The sequence below is a fragment of the Sitodiplosis mosellana genome, unplaced genomic scaffold, assembly GCF_009176505.1.
Source record: "Sitodiplosis mosellana isolate CC-2019 unplaced genomic scaffold, AAFC_SMos_1.0 Smas_scaffold_1, whole genome shotgun sequence".
In the NCBI taxonomy this organism is placed as follows: Eukaryota; Metazoa; Arthropoda; class Insecta; order Diptera; family Cecidomyiidae; genus Sitodiplosis; species Sitodiplosis mosellana.
The window spans coordinates 1243607-1266403 of NW_022595244.1; the positions used below are offsets into that span (position 1 = coordinate 1243607).

Here is a 22797-nt window from a genome sequence, read left to right on the forward strand (position 1 = left end):
AGCGGAAAGTTGATCAAGAGAATGTTAATTACATCGATGACACCCTGCTGTATCTGCGGAGATCGAAGCTCCGGCAAACACTACGGCGTCATCTGTTGCGACGGATGCTCTTGCTTTTTCAAGCGAAGTGTTCGCAAAGGGGCGGTCTATACGTGTATCGGTGAGCATCGCATTCGAAACCTACAATTTTAAAATTCACGAAAAAAAAGTTTTGAAAAAGAAGAAAAAAACACACATTATAATTTTCTTTTCGAAAAGCCGGCAAAGGAAACTGTATAATCGACAAAGCAAGGCGGAATTGGTGTGCGTATTGTCGTTTAAAACGTTGCTTGCAAATGCAAATGAATGTGAATGGTGAGCTATTTTTAGAGATGAATTTAGTAGCAGTTTTTGTTTAACATTACGCTTTCAATTATTCATTTTCGATTGCGGGGCGAAAAAAAAGCCGTCCAAGAAGAGCGCGGTCCACGGAAACAAAAACCTATAATTCAATCGACGAATTTATTCGATGTGGCAAAAGATTCCCTTTTTCCATCGAATCTCATTGCGAAGTCAGCTCCATTTGCGATGGAAGCAAATCAAACATTGAATTTTAATGTGATGGCACAGATTTTGGTGGCGTGCGTTAAACAGGCAAAACACAACGAACATTTTCAACAGTTACCATCGCAACAGCAGAAAAATATTCTCAAACATGTGTGGACGGAATGTTTTGTTTTACGAGCATCCCATTGGCCCATCGATATTGGACCGGTCATTGATCAGTGAGTTATTTGTTTTGTTTATTAGAATAACTGCGATGTTTGAATAAATTTTAAATTCGTATACATTTTCAATGATTTCGAATATTTTTTTCAATCAATGTTAGCCGCAAAATTTTCTTTCATTTCCATCAATCTTTCGTTTCCAAAGGTATGACGATCCAATGTTGAAGCAAGTTATAAGCGATACTAAAACACTTCAGGCCGATTTATTGGAGATTTCATTATTAGAAACTTTGGTTCTATGTCGAAAAGGTACACATTTGGCATTATTTAGTTCTCATAATGAATTGTTGTTGTGAATGTTGAAAAGTTCTGAAAAATAATTTTTCTGTTCAAACATAAATCATTTTGTGTGGCTCTTAGAATATTCGTTGAGCCTATTGGAGACGCAAAAAATTGAACACTTAACAAATGGTGCCTTAGTAACACTCGGTCACTACTGTCTACAGCGAATGGAATGGACACGATTTGGAAAATTATTACTCACCCTGCGATGCTTGTCTCTGCAACCGTTCGACACAGCGCTCAAACAGCTCTTCAATCCAATCATCGATGATGTCATTGAATCAGAGTGAATTTAATTTAGAGAAACAAAAAACAACGAGCACAACTTGTTTTTTTTTGTATAGAATTTATTTTTGCTTTCTTTAGAGGTCATTTTTTCCTAGTTTTACATCGAGTTTGTCAGTGTTGTATAAAAACTAAACGGGTAATGAGTGATTGTTGATTTTTCGATGAAGCTACAAATTAAAATATATCATCTATTTTGTGTGAACCTAATTAATGGTGATTTTGTCAACTAATTTGAACGTGATACCAAATGGCCTTTGGCAAAAACGGAAAAAAAGGAACACTTTGCAATGGTTGATGAAAAAAAGGGGATATTTCAGTGATTTGATATTTTGAATTGATGACGTTCAAATGTTTGCCGTCGGCAGCACAGAAACGGAAAATTACATTATTTCGGAATGGGGACGTTTAGGATAAATTGTTTGATTCAAACCTAAACACATACTAAACAGACTAAGCATTTATAACCCGAAATCGAAATTTGAGCCCTCTCTCTCATAAAAAGTGGTTGGAATTTACAAAAACAAAATTCCATATCAATTCCAACACTCCATAAACATTGTCTCTCTGACGATTCTTTTTCTTCTCTGATGATCAAAATGCAATATTTCTCAAAAACCACTTAATCATATATTTGGAAATCTAACAGTTCTACTAGAGAGTAATTTATCGACAGCTCCTGTCCATTTAGATAAATTAATGTTAATTTTATTTATTTATTTTTTTGTTAAATTCTCTTAATGTCCAACATCTTTCAATCACATTTCAAATAAAATATACACTCTTGAATTCCAATTCAATTGGAATGGAAAATAACTTTTGTCCTTAGTGTTGTTGCTGTTTGTTTGTGGCTTTTAACACCACTTTACACAAATAAATTATGTTTTATTTACGTCGATAAAATATTCGTATAGAGTTTTTTTTATTCATTTTCTCTCTTTTCTCTCTTTTCTCTGTTCAACTACTGATAGTGTTCATCAAGTACATAATCGTTATTATAAAACCTATTTGGTTTGGTGGGATGTAAAAGCTGTACACACTTGAAAACTTGAAATGATGACTAGATCTACGTGCTAAAACCTCTTGATTTAATTCATTTGATTGTTTACCTATTGAAATGTTTGTAGACACATTTAATGCTATCGGCCACGTTAAAAACGCGAGAATTCAATGAAATGCTATTTTTATTTAATAAGATTAGCTTAAGTTTGTTGTGGGAGGATGGGTGTAGTTGGGAGAAGAGTTTGAAATACAGCAATAAGTCTCTCATTTGGATTGTTTTTCTTTTCTCATTTTGAAATGAAAATAAATGCATTAACAGTTAAATGGTCGCTACAAGCAGCGCGCTCTTTCAAAGTTAAACTACCAACCAAATCTTCGATTTTTTGTTCTGTTTTGTTTGTGTCCTTATAAAAATAGTAGAAAATGAACATTTTAACAAAATTTCTGTGTAAATACTTTTTTTTAAACATCAAATAGCATTTTTTTTCTTTAGACTAGCATAAACATTTATTTCTAGTGTTACAGTTCATTTTCTACACGCTAAACTCAATGGTTTAAATTCAGAGCAGGTAAAAATTTGTCAACAATTAACAATTTACAATAAAACGTCGGGTGAATAAATTTATGAATTATTCGAATAAAATTGGAATATAGTTTGTTATTTTCATTTAGTTTCTATATATTAGGTATCTGTCAAAGTCCATAGGATTTTTTTTGTCAAGTGTTGCATTCTAGGAGCGCACTAAAATCAATGGCGTTACTTTTTTGTATACATATAAACTTTTATCTGTAGTAATAGTCATCTGTTTTCATAACTATACATAATTTTTTATTTGGCTCTAGTTTTCTGAAGAAAAAAAAACGAATCCCATTTTGTCCGGTGTTTTTTTTCTAAATATTTTCATTCATAGAAATGTATCACAACAACATGAACGAACGTGCGCTATTTGCTCGTCATCCAGTGAGAGCGAAGACAGCGACGACGTTATTTTTTTTCTTCTTCTTATTGAAAATTTATTTTTTGCTACGTTAAAAGGGTTAATATTCATAAAACTGTGTAACTACTACAGATAAAATTCTTATTTGTCCCATGGCATAAAAGAAAATGGCAATTTTTATCGTCAGCAAAAAAACGTAAGTAGTTCTTTGCTTTGATTTCATCGAACGCACACACATGTAAATTTGTCTAAATGTGAAAGCAAATGTTTCCATTGTTATTGTTACTGTGCTCGGAGATACTGTCACCGCTGTTGCTGCAAATGGTGTTGGCCGAAATGGGTGAAACGGCTCTTGACGGTGCGTCCGATATGGATGACGGTAATTCGAGTGTTGCAATGGTTGAGATTTGATTTGCATTTGGTGTATCATTTGGTTTTTTCGAGGCGGGCGAACCAGCCGCCGAGCCTGGTATTTGACTTAAATGTGTGCTACGATAATTGAATATGCATGATGTTGGTGATGCGGGTATTTCTTCGATTTTCCCTAAATCCTGTGCAACACTTGCCGAATTCTGTTTGTGCAATCGACCCGGTTTGATGTTTGTTGGACTCGGTGATGATCGCATGTCTTGCATGTACGGCACATCCAGACTGGTTTTCATTTGAGCAATTGTAATGGCGGCACTCGATTGAGCTGGAAAGCCACTGATGCTGCCGCCACCACCACCAACACCTCCGCCAGCGCCACTGCCAGCGCCACCATTATTTTGGCAATCGTCTTTGTCCAAACTGAATTGACGTCGTAACAATCGACTTGAGCCTGGTTTATTGTCCATTTTGCCCGCACCATAAATATATTTGCCATCGTGACATTGCGTTAAATTACTTTCCGATGGCGATAAGCATCGATAATGGTTGTATGGTGAGCTGAGATCGAGAAAATCTTCGAATTTTTTATACAATTTACACGATGACGCACTTGACGGTGATGGTGTTAAACGACCAAAGTTCGCAGCTGCATTAAGCAATGTCTCTGTTGGGAGTTCGGATAGCTTACGTTGTTGTGGACTGGGTGTTTTGAATTCGGACAAACTTAAACCCAAATTCGTTGGTGCCGAATCGATGGAGTAGGAATTTGGCACTTGTACCGATTCAGCATCACGTGGAGGTGTTATTTCCACTTTTACATCGACCGGTTCACCGGCCAACGATGACGATTGACTCGACGAATGCGTTGTACTGATACAGGGTGTTTTCGTTCTTTGCTTTGACCGAATACAGTGTTGAATCAAATTTTCATCTAAACCGTGCGACTCACTGTAGTTGTTTTTTGAACCCGAAATCAAAGCGGAAGAAGGGAAGAACAACAAAAAACTCAGGTTAAATGAATGTATCAAAGAGAAGAATTTGCAGTTCTTTGTTCCCCGTCAAAGTTTTTCGGAAACTGTATATTTACCCAATTGGCGGAGGCATCGGTAACACTTTATCAAATCCTTTTTTGCCCAACAGCCAGTACGTGTTCATGATGCCTTTTCCTTTGATTTCGATTCCACCGCGTGGTTCGATATGGTAACCGCCAGCCTTTTCCAATCGATCGCGCGTTGCTTCCGACAAGTGAATTCGTGACGAAGAACCTTATTGAAAAATTGAAGCGTTTCCGCCAGTTAATTTTAATATTTTACCTACGGTACATGAAGTGTGGAGCCATTTATATATATAAAACATACAAACCTGTGCTTTCCATTCGACTGGCCGTATTTACCGTGTCACCGAACAAACAGTATCGAGGCATTGTTAATCCCACCACACCGGCACAACACGGGCCTATGCAAATGTTAAATGAGTGTAAATGTGAGTGCATGCACAAAAACTAGTGCGTGTTGGACAAAAGCTATGTGCCATTTTAATATGGAATAATAATAGTCATCAAATGGACGAAAATAACCTGTGTGCAAGCCGATGCGTAGCTGTAATGGTACTTCGGGCAAGTGTTTTATTTTAAAACGGCCACTTTGATGCAACAAATCCAATGCCATCGTTGCAATTTGCTCGGCATGATCGGGAATGCGAACTGGTAAGCCGCTAACAACCATGTATGCATCCCCTATCGTTTCAACCTAGTTAGATAATTTAGTTTTAGTTGTTGCTTTTGATGCGGTCATCGATTTAGGTGTATATATAAATGTCCTTCGGTTACCTTGTACACACTATACGCATTAACAACATTATCAAAACACGTGTATAAATCGTTCAGCAAATCGACCACTTGCACGGGGCTACAGTATGCCGCGATTGTTGTAAAACCAACAATATCGCTGAAGTAAATCGTTACATCTGAATATTCTTCAGGTTCAACGTTCAAACCGAGTTTCAGCTTTTCCGCAACGGAACTGTTCGCATGAAAAAACAGAGAGAAAATTGTATGTGGGATGGTTGCGCAGAAAATCGATAAAAATCGAAGCAAATTACAGAATACAGACACGATAATTGGCAGTAATTGACACAAGCATCGAAACACGATCAAATGCATACAATGCACGCGGACGTATGACATGTTTAATATAATATGCAACAAGTCAATCACAATGAAAATGGCAACAATGCAACAAATGAAAGACGCCAACAAAAAATCCGACAACGGAATAAAGGGAAAAAAACATGGATATATCGCTAGAAGAGCGAGGAAGATTGAAATGAAATTACGTGATAAAACTGGATAAGTGAATGCAACGACCCGAATTCAATCAATGTTGAGGTGTCTATGCACTCACACACATACACACGCATCCACAATGCGATCAAAATGTACTGAAATCAGTTCAAGTTACCTTGGAAGCATTCGATTCAGTAATTGCTCAGTCTTTTTACGCTCTATATCTAATTGTTCGGTACGTTCTTTGATAAGCTCCTCCAAATTGTTGGAATACTTCTCCAGCATTTGGAACATTGTATCGACGAAATTCACTTTTCGTCCATGGTTCAACACCTTAAATCGCTCGTAAACACTGCAAAATTAGAAAGAAAACAGTGAGAACAATATGAAAATCAAAATAGAAAAAAAAAACTGATTGGCATGTTTTAGTCTTATGAGAGAGAAAACAACGCAGATAGGAATAATTACATCCTACCGGTGCTCCCATTTGGATATGCAAATGGTTGAACGTTTCAATTAAATTAAGTGTAGCATTTATTGGCAACATTGACTCACGAATTGAAATCGGGTCGCATATCGGGCGTTTCTGCCCAGCATTGACGCATAATATTGATTGCTTCGGGTGGTGCAGCTCCCTTCGATACGGACGGTCGAATCAGTGGCGGTGGCTTTTTCAACTTTGATATTATTTCTTCAGCTGATAATGACAGCATACAATATGGTTCACCCCGCACGACCACCTCTTGCATTATTATTCCGAATGAATACACGTCGCCAGCTTGTGTGCCAAACTTGTTGTTGCCTTTCGGATTCCGTAACAGCTCTGGCGATGTCCATAGCAATTCTGTCGCAAAAAAAATGAAGAAAGAAAAAACGGTGATTGGAATATTTCGAACGAAAAGAAAGAAAAACACAAAAACGACAAAGAAGACGAAGAAGATGGGGTGGGAAGGAAAGAAAAAACGTGAAGAGAAAAGAAAAATTGGCATGAAAAATGTCTTCCGGACGTGATTTAATAATTGAAAAATAAATTGAACTAACGTTTGGCTGATTTTGTTGGTGGTGGTATTCCTTGTGCCTCGTAGAATTGGTTGAGTCCATAGTCGGTGACTTTCAATACCCATCGAGCGTCAACGACGCAATTTCGTGATGTTAACGCACCGTGTACACGCATCCCCGACGAATGTAAATATCGAATGCCACGCACCAAATCGGTTAATAAACTCAAACGAAATGACCAATCTAATTTAATTTCGTCCATGATAAGCACATCTTGAAGTGAACCACGCGAACAATACTCGAACACCATTGCGGTGCGTAACGGATCCGCTAGCCAACCTGCCATCACACACAATGGATGTGAGGGAATAGAGAAGAATAAAACGAGAGAATGGAATCAACACACGCGCACACACACAAAAACACAAAGTGAAAAACACAGCCATCAGCAAATGGTCGTGAATCGCACAATCGTACACACGACGAAAAAAAAAATGAGTTACAGAAAATGTGAACAGCGAGCAAATTTGATGATATAATATTGGGATGCGAAGGAGAGCGCTTTCTTGCTTTCAACACTCGGTCGACCGACCGACCAAACAAAGAAATGATGTGAAATCAAATTTTTCTCGTTCGCATTTCGTTTCTTTGCGCTATGCGGCAAAAAGTCAAAGCACACAGGCTAATCGACTGGAAAATTGGTTGTTTCCTATTTATTCGATTTCGATTCGGTCGTTGTGATGTGTGTAGCGTATAGCCGCCAGCAATTATTTTTCATTTGACTTTCCCATTTGACGATTCTATCTTTTCTCATTTCAAAGTTGTTAGTTATTTTTCCGAGGAGCAGCAGCAGCAGCAAAAGCATCCACAGTAGGAGAACGGAAAGCGAAAATATGTAGTCTGATAAGGAAAACATTTATTTACCGATCAGGGGATTTATATTCTCGTGTCGCAGTCCATGTGCCATTACCAGATGGTCCATTGCTTTAGCTTTCAGTTCGTTTGATGCACCCGTTGGCATTTCCTTCAGTTGCACTAAATCACCCTGAAACGAATGCGATGAACAAAAAAAAAACAAATGGAAATTATGATTTTCCTCCATCGATTCCGTTCAACTTCGTTCACAGAGAAAAGAAAAGTTTATTTGTCTATGTGTTAAGTTTTTTGTTTTCGATGCCGTTGTTTACGCACACCGAACCGAAGTGCACACATGACATTTAGAAAATGAGCATTGGCACAAGAGACAAAATTCCAGCGTAATATGTAATGACAGCAAGTCAAAATGTGCGTCATCATATGAACGCACAGTGGGAGTTTGTTTGGTGTTTTCAACACGTATAATCTGAAATACATACATTGTAGCGCGCTCGTTTATCAAGGCAAGGATTATGCTTGATAATGCTGCCCGTTGTTGAAACGTTAGATTTCATATTGCTGGCTGTTGTCGTGGTGGTGGTGGTGGTAACAGCTGGTGCGGTCGATGTTGTGGTCGAAGTCGCAGCCGCCGATGATGTGTTATTCACGACGCCAAGATTTTTCAACGATCCAATCGAACCTTTCAATAAATCCGGTTTGTCCACCTCCGGGCCGCCAAACTCTTGCAGCTGCTGCAACCAGCAGCACAGCATTGCCTCAATGCCTTCATCAACCTACAGAAACCAGAACAGAATCCAATTATGTTCAATTCAAATAATCTTTCTTTTTTCGCTCGCAAAACGCCAACAAAACCAATACTTCATTCCGTCGCAATTTTTTTCCCGTTGTGCTTTGCTGGGCACAAAATGTATCCACACTGATTTTGCCAACAGAATCACAAACAGATTTTTCTTTTCTACGGCGTGGAATTGTGAGCGTACGAGAAATGATGTTTGCTTGACTCACAGTGATTTAATTTCGTAGAAACTAGAAATTGCATTTGGACGCTTTTAGTTAGATTGCAAATGATAAACCGGAATATTTTCATTCAAATTTGCATATAAAAACGATAAAAAAAACCTCCGTTGAGTCACAGATTTGTTATACATTTGAATGCTGCTGGGAGACAGAACAAAAAAAAATTGTTCGTTATGAACATCTTTCAAAAGAATGAAATTCAACTTTTTTTCCCTCTTGGTCTATGGAATGTTTACTTCTTTCTTTTAACATTTGCCAGACTTGAAAAAAAAATGAAGAGCTCTCTGTGCCAGAATAGATCTACTCATTTCCTGATGTTTTGTTAGTGAAAACGGGCAAAAAATTGTGTGTGACACTTTCTATTTTCTTATCGGAACAAACAAATCTGTTATCATGACAGCCCGTACTCTTGATCACACTGTGCAAGTGTTTTGTGCCGAAGAAATTGTCAACCATAAATTTTGCGCGGCGAATATTCGCATTTCTTTCATCTTCTTCTTCTTTTACTTTTGCACCAGGGGAGAAAACTTAAGCCACACACTAACTCACAAAGCACCTACCAGCGAAATCAACATGAACGGCAACAATGAAGTAAATCGATGGGAAAAGTTTTTGTTTGTTGATGTAAAAGCAAGAGAGCATAATAAAAGAACAGAAAAAAACAGAACACGGCAAAACGAGCTCTGTGATTCTCAAATGATCAACATTTACATTTGGCTGAGAAGAAGAAGACAGAAAAAACAGAGGTTGGTTGCACATAAATTTATTTATATAAATTTCAAATATCAAATAAATTTATCCGATATTTTTCATGCGTCGTGTTGTTCTAACGCATTTGCCAGCTATTTATTGCTGGAATGAGATTTTCGTTTTGTTCATTTATTGTTATTTGTCAACAATTCTGCCACTGTGTCACTACAAAGTATATATAAGAAATGTGCAGAGACGAAAATGTACGCCATTTAGTTCTACATTGCCAATACATTAGTTATGGAGATTTTTATTTTGTTTATTTTTTGTTGTTTGTAAACAACTCTGCCTATCTTTTTGCATTGCCGCTGTACATAGTATATGTCCATAAGAAGTGTATAGAGACAATGCAAAAAGATATGCAGATTTGTTTACAAACAACAAAAAATAAACAAAATCTCCATAACTAATGTGTTGGCAATGTAAAACTAAATGGCGAACATTTTCGTCTCTGCACATTCCTTATATATACTATGTAGTGACACAGTGGCAGACTTGTTCACAAATATCGTTGAATGAACAAAACAAAAATCTCATTCCTGCGATGAATAGCTGGCCGCCAATACAACAGCCGATGTTTCGTTTATGTGCTACGAATGCGTCAGAACAACACAACGCATGAAAAATATCGGATAAATTTATTTGATATTCGAAATTTATATAAATAAATTTATCTGCAACCAACCTCTGGAAAAAAAACACGAATTTTCTTTGTCGTTCCTTTCGGCTTGTTGAATAAATAAGTTAGGAACATTAATGGCAACTTACCCGTCGCACGTCAATCGGAAAAACGAAATCGGCGGCCGACAGAACAATTTTATTGGGACCCTTCGATAGTCGCTTCTTCAGCAAATAATTTCTGCGATGCATCCATTAAATGAAGACAAAAAGAAACACGCCAAACACAAATGAAGAGCACAAAAGCGAAATAAAGAAACAAAGAAACGAGAGAAAGAGAGAGTAGAGTCATAAGTGAATAATTGATCTGACGATGTGAGGGGCATAGATCATTTGCGAATAAAAAAGACCAAAATGGAAGGCAGCAAATTAACCAAAAACTTCAACTTTGTTAAAAGTTGAGATGGAAACAAAACAAAAGTCGAGAAAAACAGAAATCCACTGAATAAACGAAGAGTGAGAGCAAAGAAGCCGCTGGACGGAATTTGATGAAGACGAAACAATAAGATGCGCGAAAAATGGATAACAAAGCAAATGAAAGCAAATGAAAGGAATATAGAAGAAAAGCAGTTCAGGCCAATTGCCAACGCAACAATATATACTCGAAATCATTTGACTATTTTTTTTCGTTGTCTCTATTTTTTGCTTGCTTGTCGTACACAATAATCATAATTGGGACAAAAACAGAGTGCCAGAAAAATGATGCAGACCGATAGAGCGAGATGGGGCGGATGGGCAAGAGAGATAAGGAGAGAAGCTCAAAAGGAAAAAGTTTAAACTATACGCGGAGACAATGTCGCTGTAACGAAATAAGCAGAGTAATAAAAATGCTTTGGGCTGCAGTTTACTTTGGTGAAATGAAAATAACAAAGGGAAAAAATACGCGCGCGTACACACACATAGCGCTGGCCATAGACTGTTGGAATGATTTTTCCGAGCGTGAACATGTTATTTTTTTTTCTTCTTCGCATTTTACATTAATTTTTATTTTATGATACGACTTTTCAGATGCTTATTCACGCCTCTGCTATGCGATGGTTCAACAATAGATTTCCATTTTTATTGGCCTAACGATTTCCAGTGAAAACATTTTACAATGGAAATGAGTGTGTTCATCACAGCGAAAATGGAATGATATCCACCCGATGAATACGAATCATCTGTAAATCGACGGACGATGTGATTCTCGCGCTCACTGAATAAATTCGCATAAATAATAAGCATTTAACAGTTGGATTCTCGACAAACGTTCGGAATCCCTTTCTCCGAATTAATTTAACACCGAAAAAAAAGAAAATCAAAGGGAAAAAACAGACGAGAAATCTCTTCTCGTTTCGTTCGTACGTTTTGAATAAACAAATTATTTAAGAAAGGCAGAGAGAGAGTGGGGGGTCAGACCTTTTTTTTCATTAACATGCTTTTGTTTGCAGCACTATTTATGAGAGGCGACCGGTTGTAGATTAAAGAGATTCCTTATTTCCTTGCTGTTGATTCCAGCGGAACAGAACAGAAGCAGAAAAGAATGCTGTCGGGCGCGCGCACACACAAATTGGCCGGGTGGTACATTGTCACAGCAAGTGAAAAGTTTAATTTTTGCTTGTTTACTCCAAAAATACACGAAATTTAACAGAATAAGTCGTGAGCGGCTTCGCAACATTATCAAAATGTTCGCATATATCCGCGGCATGGGATCAACAAATTTTGCGAACCAAATCAAATCAAATTACTTGTTTTGAAGGTTTTTTTTCCGCATTTGTTTCTCAAGCGTCGGCTTTGCTTTTGCCTTTTGCGCCCAGATTTGTACATGGAAATGTTGAACCGTTGAAATGCGTCGTATTTTATTACCACAAGAGATTATGTATTCCGCATGTATTCAAAAGAAGTCGATTGACTCTGAAGTCCAAACACCGAATCCCATCGTGCATAAGGATGATGAATATAAACGTTCTTCGTTTGCATGTGATTCCATTCTATTTTTGTTTTCGCTCGTGAGCGAGAGTGTGCCGAGCTTCTTTTTTTCTCTTCGTTTCAAATCATCGATTTTGAGTGATGCTCAAAGGATGTAATACGAAATAGATAAAACTTATCAAATATGCCAACGATTCGTGGAAACAAAAGAATGAGTCCATAGAGTCAAATCTCAATGACATGAACGCAATAAAGCTGTTTTGGCAGCAATTTATTCAGTCTTTTGAATCGGTACGACAGCCCCACTCACAGAAAGAGGCAGATCAAACCCACCGAATTAGAGATAGCAGTGGAAATTTGTTGAATCTGGCTTGATTGTAGATTTCTTTTTTCTCTCTCGTTATAATTCTCTTTCTATTTTTCTTCTGAATGCATACGACCTTTCTTACATTCTTTTTCTCTTCCTTTTTTCCCCTTCCATCCTTGATCTTGTGGTATTCCATTTCTTTTGTCGTATTTCTGCCGAATCGAAATCGATTTTTTTGACGAATGGGAAAATCACCATGATGAATACTGCTTTGAAATATTTCCTTTTTAGCACTACATGAAATTTAGAGCTAATAATCTGCTCTTTTTTTTAATACTTTTTGAGTGATGAAACAAATGATGGTGAATTTGAATTTTATGCTCATATTTTTTATTATATTTAAACCAAAGGCAGTATATTTCAAAAAAGAAATAAAACCAAGATCTTGTAATTCATTTTGCAAATAAATATATTACTTCAAAGTTACTTTGATGAAATACATTTCATGTAGTGCGCCAAAAAATAATTTGTTGTGAAACAACAAAATAGATCAAGTAACTAAAAACTCAAGAACGCAGAGTGGAGCGGAGCGAAGCTCTGCGGTCTTGTTTTTCACTCAGCTGCCATCAATAGATATATCAGTTTTTTTCATCTTTTCTGTGATGAAAAATGCGTTGTTCGAACAGAAAAGTCTCTGAAAAGCCCAAAGACTTGATGGATTGAATGGAAATCAACAGCTTTTCAAAACGATTTACTAGGTGGATTGATAAGTCAGGTACTTTTCTATGAGAGGGAGACACTGATACAAAATCCTTATGGTTTTTGCCAAGTACCATTCTTCAGAAGACAGTTGTCAAAATTGGAGCCAAATCCGACCATTATTTCATGAGTTATAGCATTTTGAAGCAACGAACCTCCAAATATTTGTGTAAACATGGAAAAAAGTGAATTTCGTGTGTTGATTAAACACTATTTTTTGTGTGGAAAAACCATCGCCCAGACCGAAGTGGCGCTTAAAAAGTATTATTCGGACTCCGCACCATCTCATAAAATGGTCCACAAGTGTTTTACTGAATTTAAGTGTGGTCGCACGAGCACCGAAGACGCCCAGGTCGTCTAAATGAGGTTACTACCTCAGAAATGATAGACAAAATGCATGATCTGGTGTTAAATCATCCGAAAATGCGTAAGTAATCGTAAATTTCATGCGTGAGATATTTGAGACTGTAAACGTCTCATATGAACGGGTGCTTAACATATTGCTTAAACATTTGCATATGAATAAGCTATGCGCAAGATGGGTGCCGCGTTTGCTGACAATTCAACTAAAACGCATTCGTGTAACCACTTCTCAAGCCAATTTAGCATATTTTAACCGCAACCGGAGTGAGTTTTTGCGTCGATTAGTGATGATGGACGAAACTTGGATCCATCACTACACTCCGGAGTCCAGTCAACAGGCTAGAGGGTGGACGGAACATGGCTAAAAAGCACGAGTTAGGCCTCGAATTGCTTCCGCACCAGCCGTATTCTCCTGACCTGGCCCCCAGTGATTACTACTTGTTCCCAAACCTCAAAAGATGACTTTGTGGAAGGCGTTTTTACAACAATGAAGAAGTCGAGTTCGAAACAGATAGCTAATTTGAGACATTGGACAAATCGTACTATTTAGCAGGCATCCAAAAGTTGGAAGATTGTTGGGCTCACTGTATCGAGCTAAAAGGAGCCTATATTGAGAAATCAAATGAAATTTTGCGAAAAAAATGTGTTTTCATTCAAAAAGTACCCGACTTTTCAATCCGCCTAGTAATTTCGATAAAACTCCAATAATATACTATCAAAACCGACATGCTCATACCGAAATGCGTTTGTTTTGTTTGAAAGATGTGCAAACATCATACCTTTGCACCACTGACATAATGAATTTCCGATCAAATGGGCAATCGCATGTTGTTGTTGTTGTTGCGTGCTTTATTTTCTATCATGCGGTGCGCGTCATCATTCACAAATGAGCAATGAATACATGCGGAAATGTGCATGCATTTGCAAGCATTCCGATCCGGATTAAATGAAAATGACCTTTTCGCGCTTCGAATTGTTTCTATCACAATGCTGGTGATGCTGCGAAAATTGAATCGTTTTTCAGTTTGCTCAAATGCACAAATTATTTCTACCTCTCACGCTCCCTCTCTCTGCTTTTTTCGGTAAATTTGCATCCAAATTGGTATGCATGGAAAACAATGCTTTGCAAATGAAATACTTGTACATCGATTCCATACGTTTAATCCGTCATGGAAAAAACAGCGAAAAAAAGCGAAACGAAACGAAAAACGGGAAATGGGTTATAACGTCGAAATTAAAGCAACCAAATGAAAAACCACATATACAAAATCCAAGCCGGTTATACTTTGCAAAAACTATTATGAATAACAATATAATCGAGTTTTATTGGTTTTACGTTTACTCCAGAGAGAACGAGAGCGGTTTCGGTGTTAAGAATCAAATTAAAAATGGTTGCCGCAAACAAGAGAGAATAGGTGAAAAAAAAGAACAAAAATCAACAATAAATTGATGCAAGAGATAGAGCTTAGTGAAAATGAAGCTAACCGCACACACACCCACACACGAATGCTCGAATCATCTACTCACCTAATTGCCAAACCGAACGTGATGCTCGCCACCAAAATACAAACGAGTAACAATACAACGATACCAGCTAAAATCCAACACAACAAGCCACACGTCCAAAATTTATGTGTATTGTCAAAAAACCAGCTCGGATATCGATATGGCAACAGCGGATGGGTGACAAAGATGTTCTGATGGAGTTCATTTTGCCTTAAAATAAGAACCGGCCGCCATACAAATGTGGTCGTGATGTGTGTTCGATTCAAAGTAGCATCGCTATTGTTATTGTTGCCAACGTTTTCACCGTCTATCGAAATTGCCTGACTCCGATGGAGCTCAAGCATACAAAAATCGAACGTATTTTCAGGCGACGCCGTTGCCGAACCATTTGGTGCAGCAGTTACAAAACTTCTACCGCTTTGGTTGTTATAATCGACAGTTAAATTATGACTTAGCACTAGTTTCGTTACGATAAAATCGAAAAATGGAAAATATTCACTGAATTCGGCATCAAGTTGATTTGGTATCAAATTTACAGATTCACTGCTCGTAGCGGAAGTCAGATTTGCATGCGATCCATCGTCGTTCGGTCGACCATCTACATCAGTTGCGGTGCTGGTTGTTGTGGCGGCAGCGGCGGTGGTGGTTCGATTTTTCCCAAGATTGTTTACATTTCTATTCAAAATATTTGCCACACTGTTTGATTTTTTATTTTGCCGTTGGAGTGGTGGTGGTGATGGTGATGGCAACAGCAGCAGCAACGTTGGATTCCGTTGCCGCCATAATTGTATTTGCGCACATAAAACTTTTGTAATATCCATCGTACGTGTACTATTAGCGAACAGTGCTGTTCGCTCGCGCAAAACCATTTCACATTTCGAAAAACTATTTGTATTATTATTCGGAGCACACATTGGAAGCGGTTCGCTCACACCATCTGCACGAGTGGCATTGCCCAATTTCACGAATTTATTTGTTTTATTGTGCACATCATGCGAAGATACCGCTCCGTTTGACACACTTTCCGCGTGTATCGCGGCCACCGTTGCCAAACGACAACTGTCGTTGTACAACTTTTCCAAAACAGATGCAATTAAAATTAATTCGCTTTCGTTAAAATGCACTAGAATATTATCATCAACGCTTTTGTATGCGGTGCGTGGACCGTGGTAATCATTCAATCGCTGTTCCACCAAATTAATAACTGTGCTTACATTCACATCGCTGTTTTTGTCGTCGTCGTCGTCGTCGTCGTCATTGTCGTCCACTGTACTCGATGTAGGGGGTTTCATTGCGAATACAGCCGCCGTTGGTTCATCGCTCATTTTGCCATAGATATTATTAAATTCCGTGGTGAATGTTGCATTGAGAAATCGCTTCAGATTGGCTGTCAACGTTGTCAATACCAGTAAATTTTGCGTCAAACGATTTCCTTTGTGTTGATTGATTGTTTTATAAAATTCACTGTGGTTATTGAAAACGTTGCCGATTATGTCAATAATTAAGATTTTCGATCGATTATAAACGCTCAATTGTTGCATCAGGGTTAATGTTTCATACGAATTTAACGACGATGTGATAATGAACACTGAAAATGAAAAATCAATTATTATTATTTTTTTGTTTCTCATTCATTTTACATTTATTATTCTGATTATCGAAAATTAATTTAAATGGATTTTTGGTTTAACTTACGTCTATCAAATGCATCCATATTATGAAAATCGGTGGAATCATCCAAACCGATTTTAATACGATATGGAAAATGTAAATTCGCTGCTATTGCCAATGGTAAACCCCATTCGTTATCTGAAAAAAAAGAATCAAATTCTTAAATCGCAAATTGATGTTATATTTCGCTACAAAATTCTGCCATTGTCTGCATAATACGTATTTGTACGCGTTTGCACGATGAAATTATGTTATTTCGAGTCGAGAGAAGTCTCATGGCACAATGTCAAGTAATTCCATAATATTTTTCGCAACGAATCAAATAACCTATACACTGCAGTAGCAGTTAGGGGATGGCTGCAATACACACCCTATATATTGTGTTCATTCATCCATAGTGATTGATGTGCGATCTTGGAAAATCTTTTTGATGGCGATGATGAACACAAGTGCACCTGCCCTCGACCTTTTCCTATCTGTACGTATATGTTCAACAGGACTCGAATGATGAAAAGCATTTGATTACAGCCTTTCTGTCACATTTGAGTGAGTGCTTCGAAGCGTACGCGGGCAGGAGAGAAACACAGAGGTTGAGTGGGTGCGAGTGAGCTAGCATGAGATTGAAAGAAGGAGCTTTACGGTAAGGATTCCATAATAAAAGCTGAACATGCTTCGTAATGAATCACTTGAACTTCACGAAACCACTTGAGAAATGAGCTCCTCCACCGAGCTTTGCAACTATATACAAACACACAGAGTTTGCTGGGTTTATAAGTTGTTTTCGCAAGAGGGAATATGATTTGATGATGAAGAAAATGTTTTCGGTGCAAAAGAAGAATAAAACACTGTTCACTGTTTCCAGATTATTAAACTTTAAAGAAAAAGGCGCGCTGCGCTATTTTTGAGGCGTCTTTTTCTTTCTCTCTTCAAAGCAGAAAAAAATACTCCATCTGGATTTGCCGAGATTTCAAGTAGGGAATTTCTATTTCCGTTGCTCACAGCATAATTCCACCGTTCAATTTATGAATTTATTTCGAGACTTTCTATTTATTTAAACACTCTTGATGTTAATTAAGTGCATTTTATGGAAAATTTCAATAACAGGGAGGGCGCGCTGCAACATAAAGCACATTGATATAAATATGCTGAGCGTGTAGAGCTGTAGACAGATAGTGTATACCATCATCATCATCTTCTCTTTCATGGCTATATTCAAGGAGGGAAACCATCGAAACGGAGTAATAATTATAATGGCAGTACTTGTCTTTCATACTTATGCAAAGCTCAACGAACAATAGGCAGAATATTCGATGTAATAGCGATTATGTATTCATTGTGAGGAACAACGAAAGCCTTGGATTTTTCCATCCTCCACAAAGAGAGTGTATGCTAATCGCAGATTTTGATGCAAAACTTTCCCATAAATTTGTACGGATAAAAATACCTGTTGGAAATGCGTTGAGCTTCACGGTTGATTTTAATTCATACCATAAGCTACTTACCAGCAAAAATAATCGCTTCAGTCCAATTGAATTTCTGTGAAGCACTTTTGATCGCATACGCAATCGTCTGAAACGATGGCAGATAACGTTCCGATTTCTGGAAAAGAATACAAACAGAACGAAAAAAGAATACAATTTGCATGAAAACAATATGAGAAAGATGAGAGAAAAAATGGCATATTATAATCAAATTCTAAAGTACTTTTTGATTGACATCAAATCTTCTCTGCAACACATTTACATAGCACAAATGCAGCAACGAATACTAAAAATTAAATGTCATTTTAAACTGTGTTGACGCATGAAATGTTCATAAATATGCTTCATTGCGAACTCAATTCGCCGAACTGCAGTCGGCTGTGAGCCGGAAAAAACACTGATATTTACAATTAAAGTTGATTGCTGTGCTAATGCAATAACGGAACATAAATATGGCAATGCCAAAATATCATTTCCGATTTGAATTCAAATTGTTTCTCTCCGTTTGAGTTTATTCACTATCTATATGTAGATAAATGCATGGAAAGGGGTATCTCAATGTATATCATGAATAAAGTAACCGAATTTGAACAATTCCACGGAATTTCTGCGAAGTAAAGAAGACAAATAATAATTATTAGTACTATTTGTAAGCAAGTTTTCGTTTGTGTGAACGCAGTTGGTGTTGAAACCAACAGTGAAACTGACAGTTAAGATCAGACCGCACCAAAGAATACATCATGTCTTTTTTACGAGGCGACAAAAACATCAAGCATGTATTTTCTTTTCATAAATAAACATAAGTATGTCTACGATTGTACCGTACGTTGGGTATAAATACAGTAGATGCAGCACTTGGATGTACTTTTTGTAATTCTAGATGGTTGGATGTACGATTCGTATTCGTTTGGCTGTTCCATTTCTGGTTGTGCGAGTGTGTGTGTGTGTGTGTGTCGCACAGCAGCTGATTACAATTATTTTTATTCCGGATTTGTTGTACATCGTGATGGGAAAATTAGCAAAAAAGGAAGATGCAAAAAAACAAAAACACCAACAACAGCAGCAGCAACAGCAGAAAAGTGATGAAATCGTAGCACGTGATAATATTGGCTTGAATACGAGGCCGCGCTGAGAGCGCGCGTGCTCACCCATGATAACTGAGTATCCAGCTCGACGAGTACTAATAAAACAAGCGTCAACATCAAATCATCATCGCATTTTTCTTTCGCTTTTTGTGCCACACACCGTCTCTCTCTCTCTCTCTCTTTCTCTCTCTCCGTTTTCCATGATGAAAACTATCTGCTCATCCATAATTTGTTTGCTTTTACGCTGCAAAACTAACAGTCTCAATGCTGTGGAAGCATGTCTTCGCGCTACAACGTTCTTTTTATGGAGGTAGGTCGTTGTTGGGAGGTCAGAAGAGAGTATGAGCAAGCAATGGTGCAAACGTTGTTTCGATGCTTGCTTTCGACATTTTTATTGGTGTATGTGTGTGTGTGTGTGTGTGTGTGCATGTGATTGTGCATCATTAAATAGCAAAAACTGCAACAGTCAACTGAGTGTAGGTGATGCCGCCGAGATCATATATTACCATTAAAAGCAGCCCAAGAGAGAAACCAAACGAGGATGACGACGACAACGCTGGAGAGCCAGAGGGAGAAAGGGCGAAATGCAAACGCCAATCGACGACAGGCATGTGGAAAAAGTTGCAGCGGAGAATATAAGAGCTAAATGCTATGGCATTACATCATTAGAAATATGTGCTGTCGGCGATTCGGTTTTGTCACATCACGTAGTGCAAGTGGTTTTATAGAGCATATGGCCGCTTGTTGCCAAAGATCTCTGGATTGTGGTTTTTGTGCGCTTCACACTTCGTTAAAAGCATCGTCGCACATAAATACACTTTGCCATGGAAATTTTTCGGGCCGGATTTCGTGCAAACTTGACAATTTAAGCTGTTCGATTTTAATTCAAAATGGCGATAAATTGAAAAATATTCGGATGGCCGAATGAAAAATACGACAAAACATCGACCATCGAAAGAGTATGTGTGTGTTTGGGAAAATAAGTCGTATCTTTTACTCTAACTCCCAACTGTGCTGAAAACTTTTACGAGAAAACATACACACACCCCGAGTTTGCTGCGTGATTAGATGTTTTTGTTGTCTCGTCTCGCACAAATATATACGTATTGAAACGTGTTTAACCAACATTGTACATATATACATTGTGTGCAGACTAGATGCTCCATCTCTCATCCCTCTATCTCTTTCGCATTTATTCTCTCTCTCTCTCTCGCTCTCGTTAATGTGACCTATTTTTAATGCATGACTCTCAGCATTCGAATCAATGTGTGCGCTTGCTACAAGCGCCTGTTGTTACACATTCATTCTGATGCATGCCTAGTTTGAGATTCGCTAACAGAAACAACAAGAAATGAAAATGAAATGCAAAACAAACAGAGTAAAAAGCACGGCATACAACATTCAAATAACATTATTGAATGCCGAGCTGCTGCTGTTGCTTCTCTTGCTTCCTTCTCTCTCTCTCTCTCTCTCTCTCTCTCTCTCTCTCTCTCTGCAGACTCCCTCCTCCCTTTCTCCGAAGAATTGTCTGAGATTTGGTTTTTTCACCACATCTACTTTACAGTTGTTTATCCAGTTAAAAGTGCTTCTCTTCCGCATTCAGTTGCATTGTTCCATGGTTTGCATATCAACATTTGTTCATCCGCAAAATTCCTTTAAATGAAAACGAATGGTGGTTGAATGTAATTTTCATCGTTCATTCTCGATGCCGTTCGAGTCTCTGGTTGTTATTGCTGTTGTTGTTGTTGTTATGGTTATGGTTGTTGACAAATTGGAAAACGAGGTAATCATTTAAATATCGAGACCACATTCATTTCTAATTCCTTGATGCCTATTATGGTAAATATCAAGAGATTTTCCATGTTCACACAATTTGATTACATTTGATTCGAATCAGTAAGCATTGAGCAACTTTAAACAAGTGTGTATTTGTAAGTTTGTGTGTATGAGTGGGTGGTTAATAAATATTGAATTGTGTACAGCCAAATGTTGGTTGTGTGGTTTACTCTGAAATTCATCCTTCATCAAGTGTGACATGCACACGGGCTAAGAATTTAAAAGGGTAAAATTCAAGGAAATCAAAAGTCAAGGTACGAGATGGATCTTAAGTCGTTCTCATTTCAGCTTGGCATATTTTGTAATGTATCCCATTTTAACTATATTGACAGCATTTTCATTCTCTGGAAAAGACGACAGGCTAAAAGAGACGACGACAACGACAACGATGACGCTTACGCTTGACACTCAGCTACATTGTACCAACGATGGCAACGGTTTTACACGAAGAATTTTGAACAAATTGTCGCAAAACTTTAAACGCAATAAAGGTTTAGTGTGTTTGAATAGCCGTCGAAATCACGTTGTAAAACCTCTTGTAAATTGCGTGTACTCGACTGCAGATATCGTGCGCATTTATCACAATATTTTCACAAGCAGCATTTCCACAAGAAATTTTCCACGACTATATTTGCAGCATAGCACGAAGAATTATGTGAGAAAATGCGTGATTTTATTAAAATTCTAAATTTTTTCTTGACTAACTGCATTTTGCGCAACGAGCATTTCCGTGCGCAATGACATCGACAACGACGGAATTAAAATTGCGAGTGTGACAACACAACCAGCAGCAGCGGAGCATGCGAGTCGAGTTACAGTGCCTTTGGCAGCCAAAAATAAGGTATTATAACGATGAAAGTAAATAAAAAAAAGAAGTAAAGAGGATGCTATGTATATTTAAATCACAATTTTTTTTTGTCTCCGTTGTTACTTGTGCGCAAAGAGAGGAAGCATAGATAGCGACATGCTTTATTGCCACTAGTATGCTTCATGACTTCGGCAACGATGTCGATTCGGTGTGGTGGTTGCGTTTAAATATTCGATGTGAACGGCATTCTATGCGTCGCATACCATTGCCATTCCAATGCAAAGGTATGCTGGCAAAGACACTTTTTTCTGTACACGCTGACAAAATATTGCAATGGCCCATAAACGTTGCTATTTTTCACACACCAATTCCGCTGTATACATGAAACGGTATGCCCGCAGAAACAAAAAAAACCAACTGTGCGCGCAAGCAGTAATGAAAATAGAAAAAAAGAAACATGTTCCCGTCCTATCAACACCGTTGAATCTGGTACAAACTTTTGGTTCGTTTTAAATTTGAGCGAAAACTATGCACAGACCTCTTTTGCAAAACTTCGCAATAAATGTCCAAGCGAAACGATGAAAGAAAAACTAAGGTTTTTTTCTACATCTACAAAACTCATAAAATACCAAAAAGAAGATGGAATGAAACGAAGAGAGAGAGAGAGAGAGTGGAGATGGCGAACGAGTGTATGTGTGAATAAAAATCAACAAAACCGAAATGAAAAGATTGTACGGAAACGAGCAGTCGGAAACTTATTACAATATTCATTGTTCAATCGATAGTAATGATTGCGATATCGCTTTCAGTATCTCATAGGATAATA

General features: G+C 37.7%; 2 protein-coding genes across 2 annotated transcripts in view; one reads left to right on the forward strand and one right to left on the reverse strand.

Moving 5' to 3' along the window:
• Positions 1-1339, forward strand: LOC129576786 (retinoic acid receptor RXR-alpha-B). Its single transcript, XM_055462489.1, has 6 exons — positions 1-160; positions 259-354; positions 446-470; positions 573-764; positions 913-1016; positions 1128-1339. Exons 1-6 carry the CDS (start codon positions 22-24, stop codon positions 1337-1339), a joined length of 768 nt encoding a protein of 255 aa, XP_055318464.1. The 5' UTR covers positions 1-21.
• Positions 1340-2815: 1476 nt separating this feature from the next.
• LOC129570205 (uncharacterized) overlaps positions 2816-22797 on the reverse strand; it is a 60575-nt gene continuing 40593 nt past the window's right edge. Inside the window, exons 4-17 of the mRNA XM_055449717.1 lie at positions 18264-18360; positions 16786-16899; positions 15112-16678; positions 10338-10428; positions 8282-8575; positions 7851-7971; positions 6969-7265; positions 6483-6771; positions 6103-6279; positions 5472-5664; positions 5220-5391; positions 5006-5098; positions 4731-4908; positions 2816-4591 (exon numbers count right to left, since the gene is read on the reverse strand). Coding sequence (XP_055305692.1) covers positions 3523-4591; positions 4731-4908; positions 5006-5098; positions 5220-5391; positions 5472-5664; positions 6103-6279; positions 6483-6771; positions 6969-7265; positions 7851-7971; positions 8282-8575; positions 10338-10428; positions 15112-16678; positions 16786-16899; positions 18264-18360 — 4752 coding nt within the window. The 3' untranslated portion in view covers positions 2816-3522. The remainder of the gene's footprint in view (positions 4592-4730; positions 4909-5005; positions 5099-5219; positions 5392-5471; positions 5665-6102; positions 6280-6482; positions 6772-6968; positions 7266-7850; positions 7972-8281; positions 8576-10337; positions 10429-15111; positions 16679-16785; positions 16900-18263; positions 18361-22797) is intronic.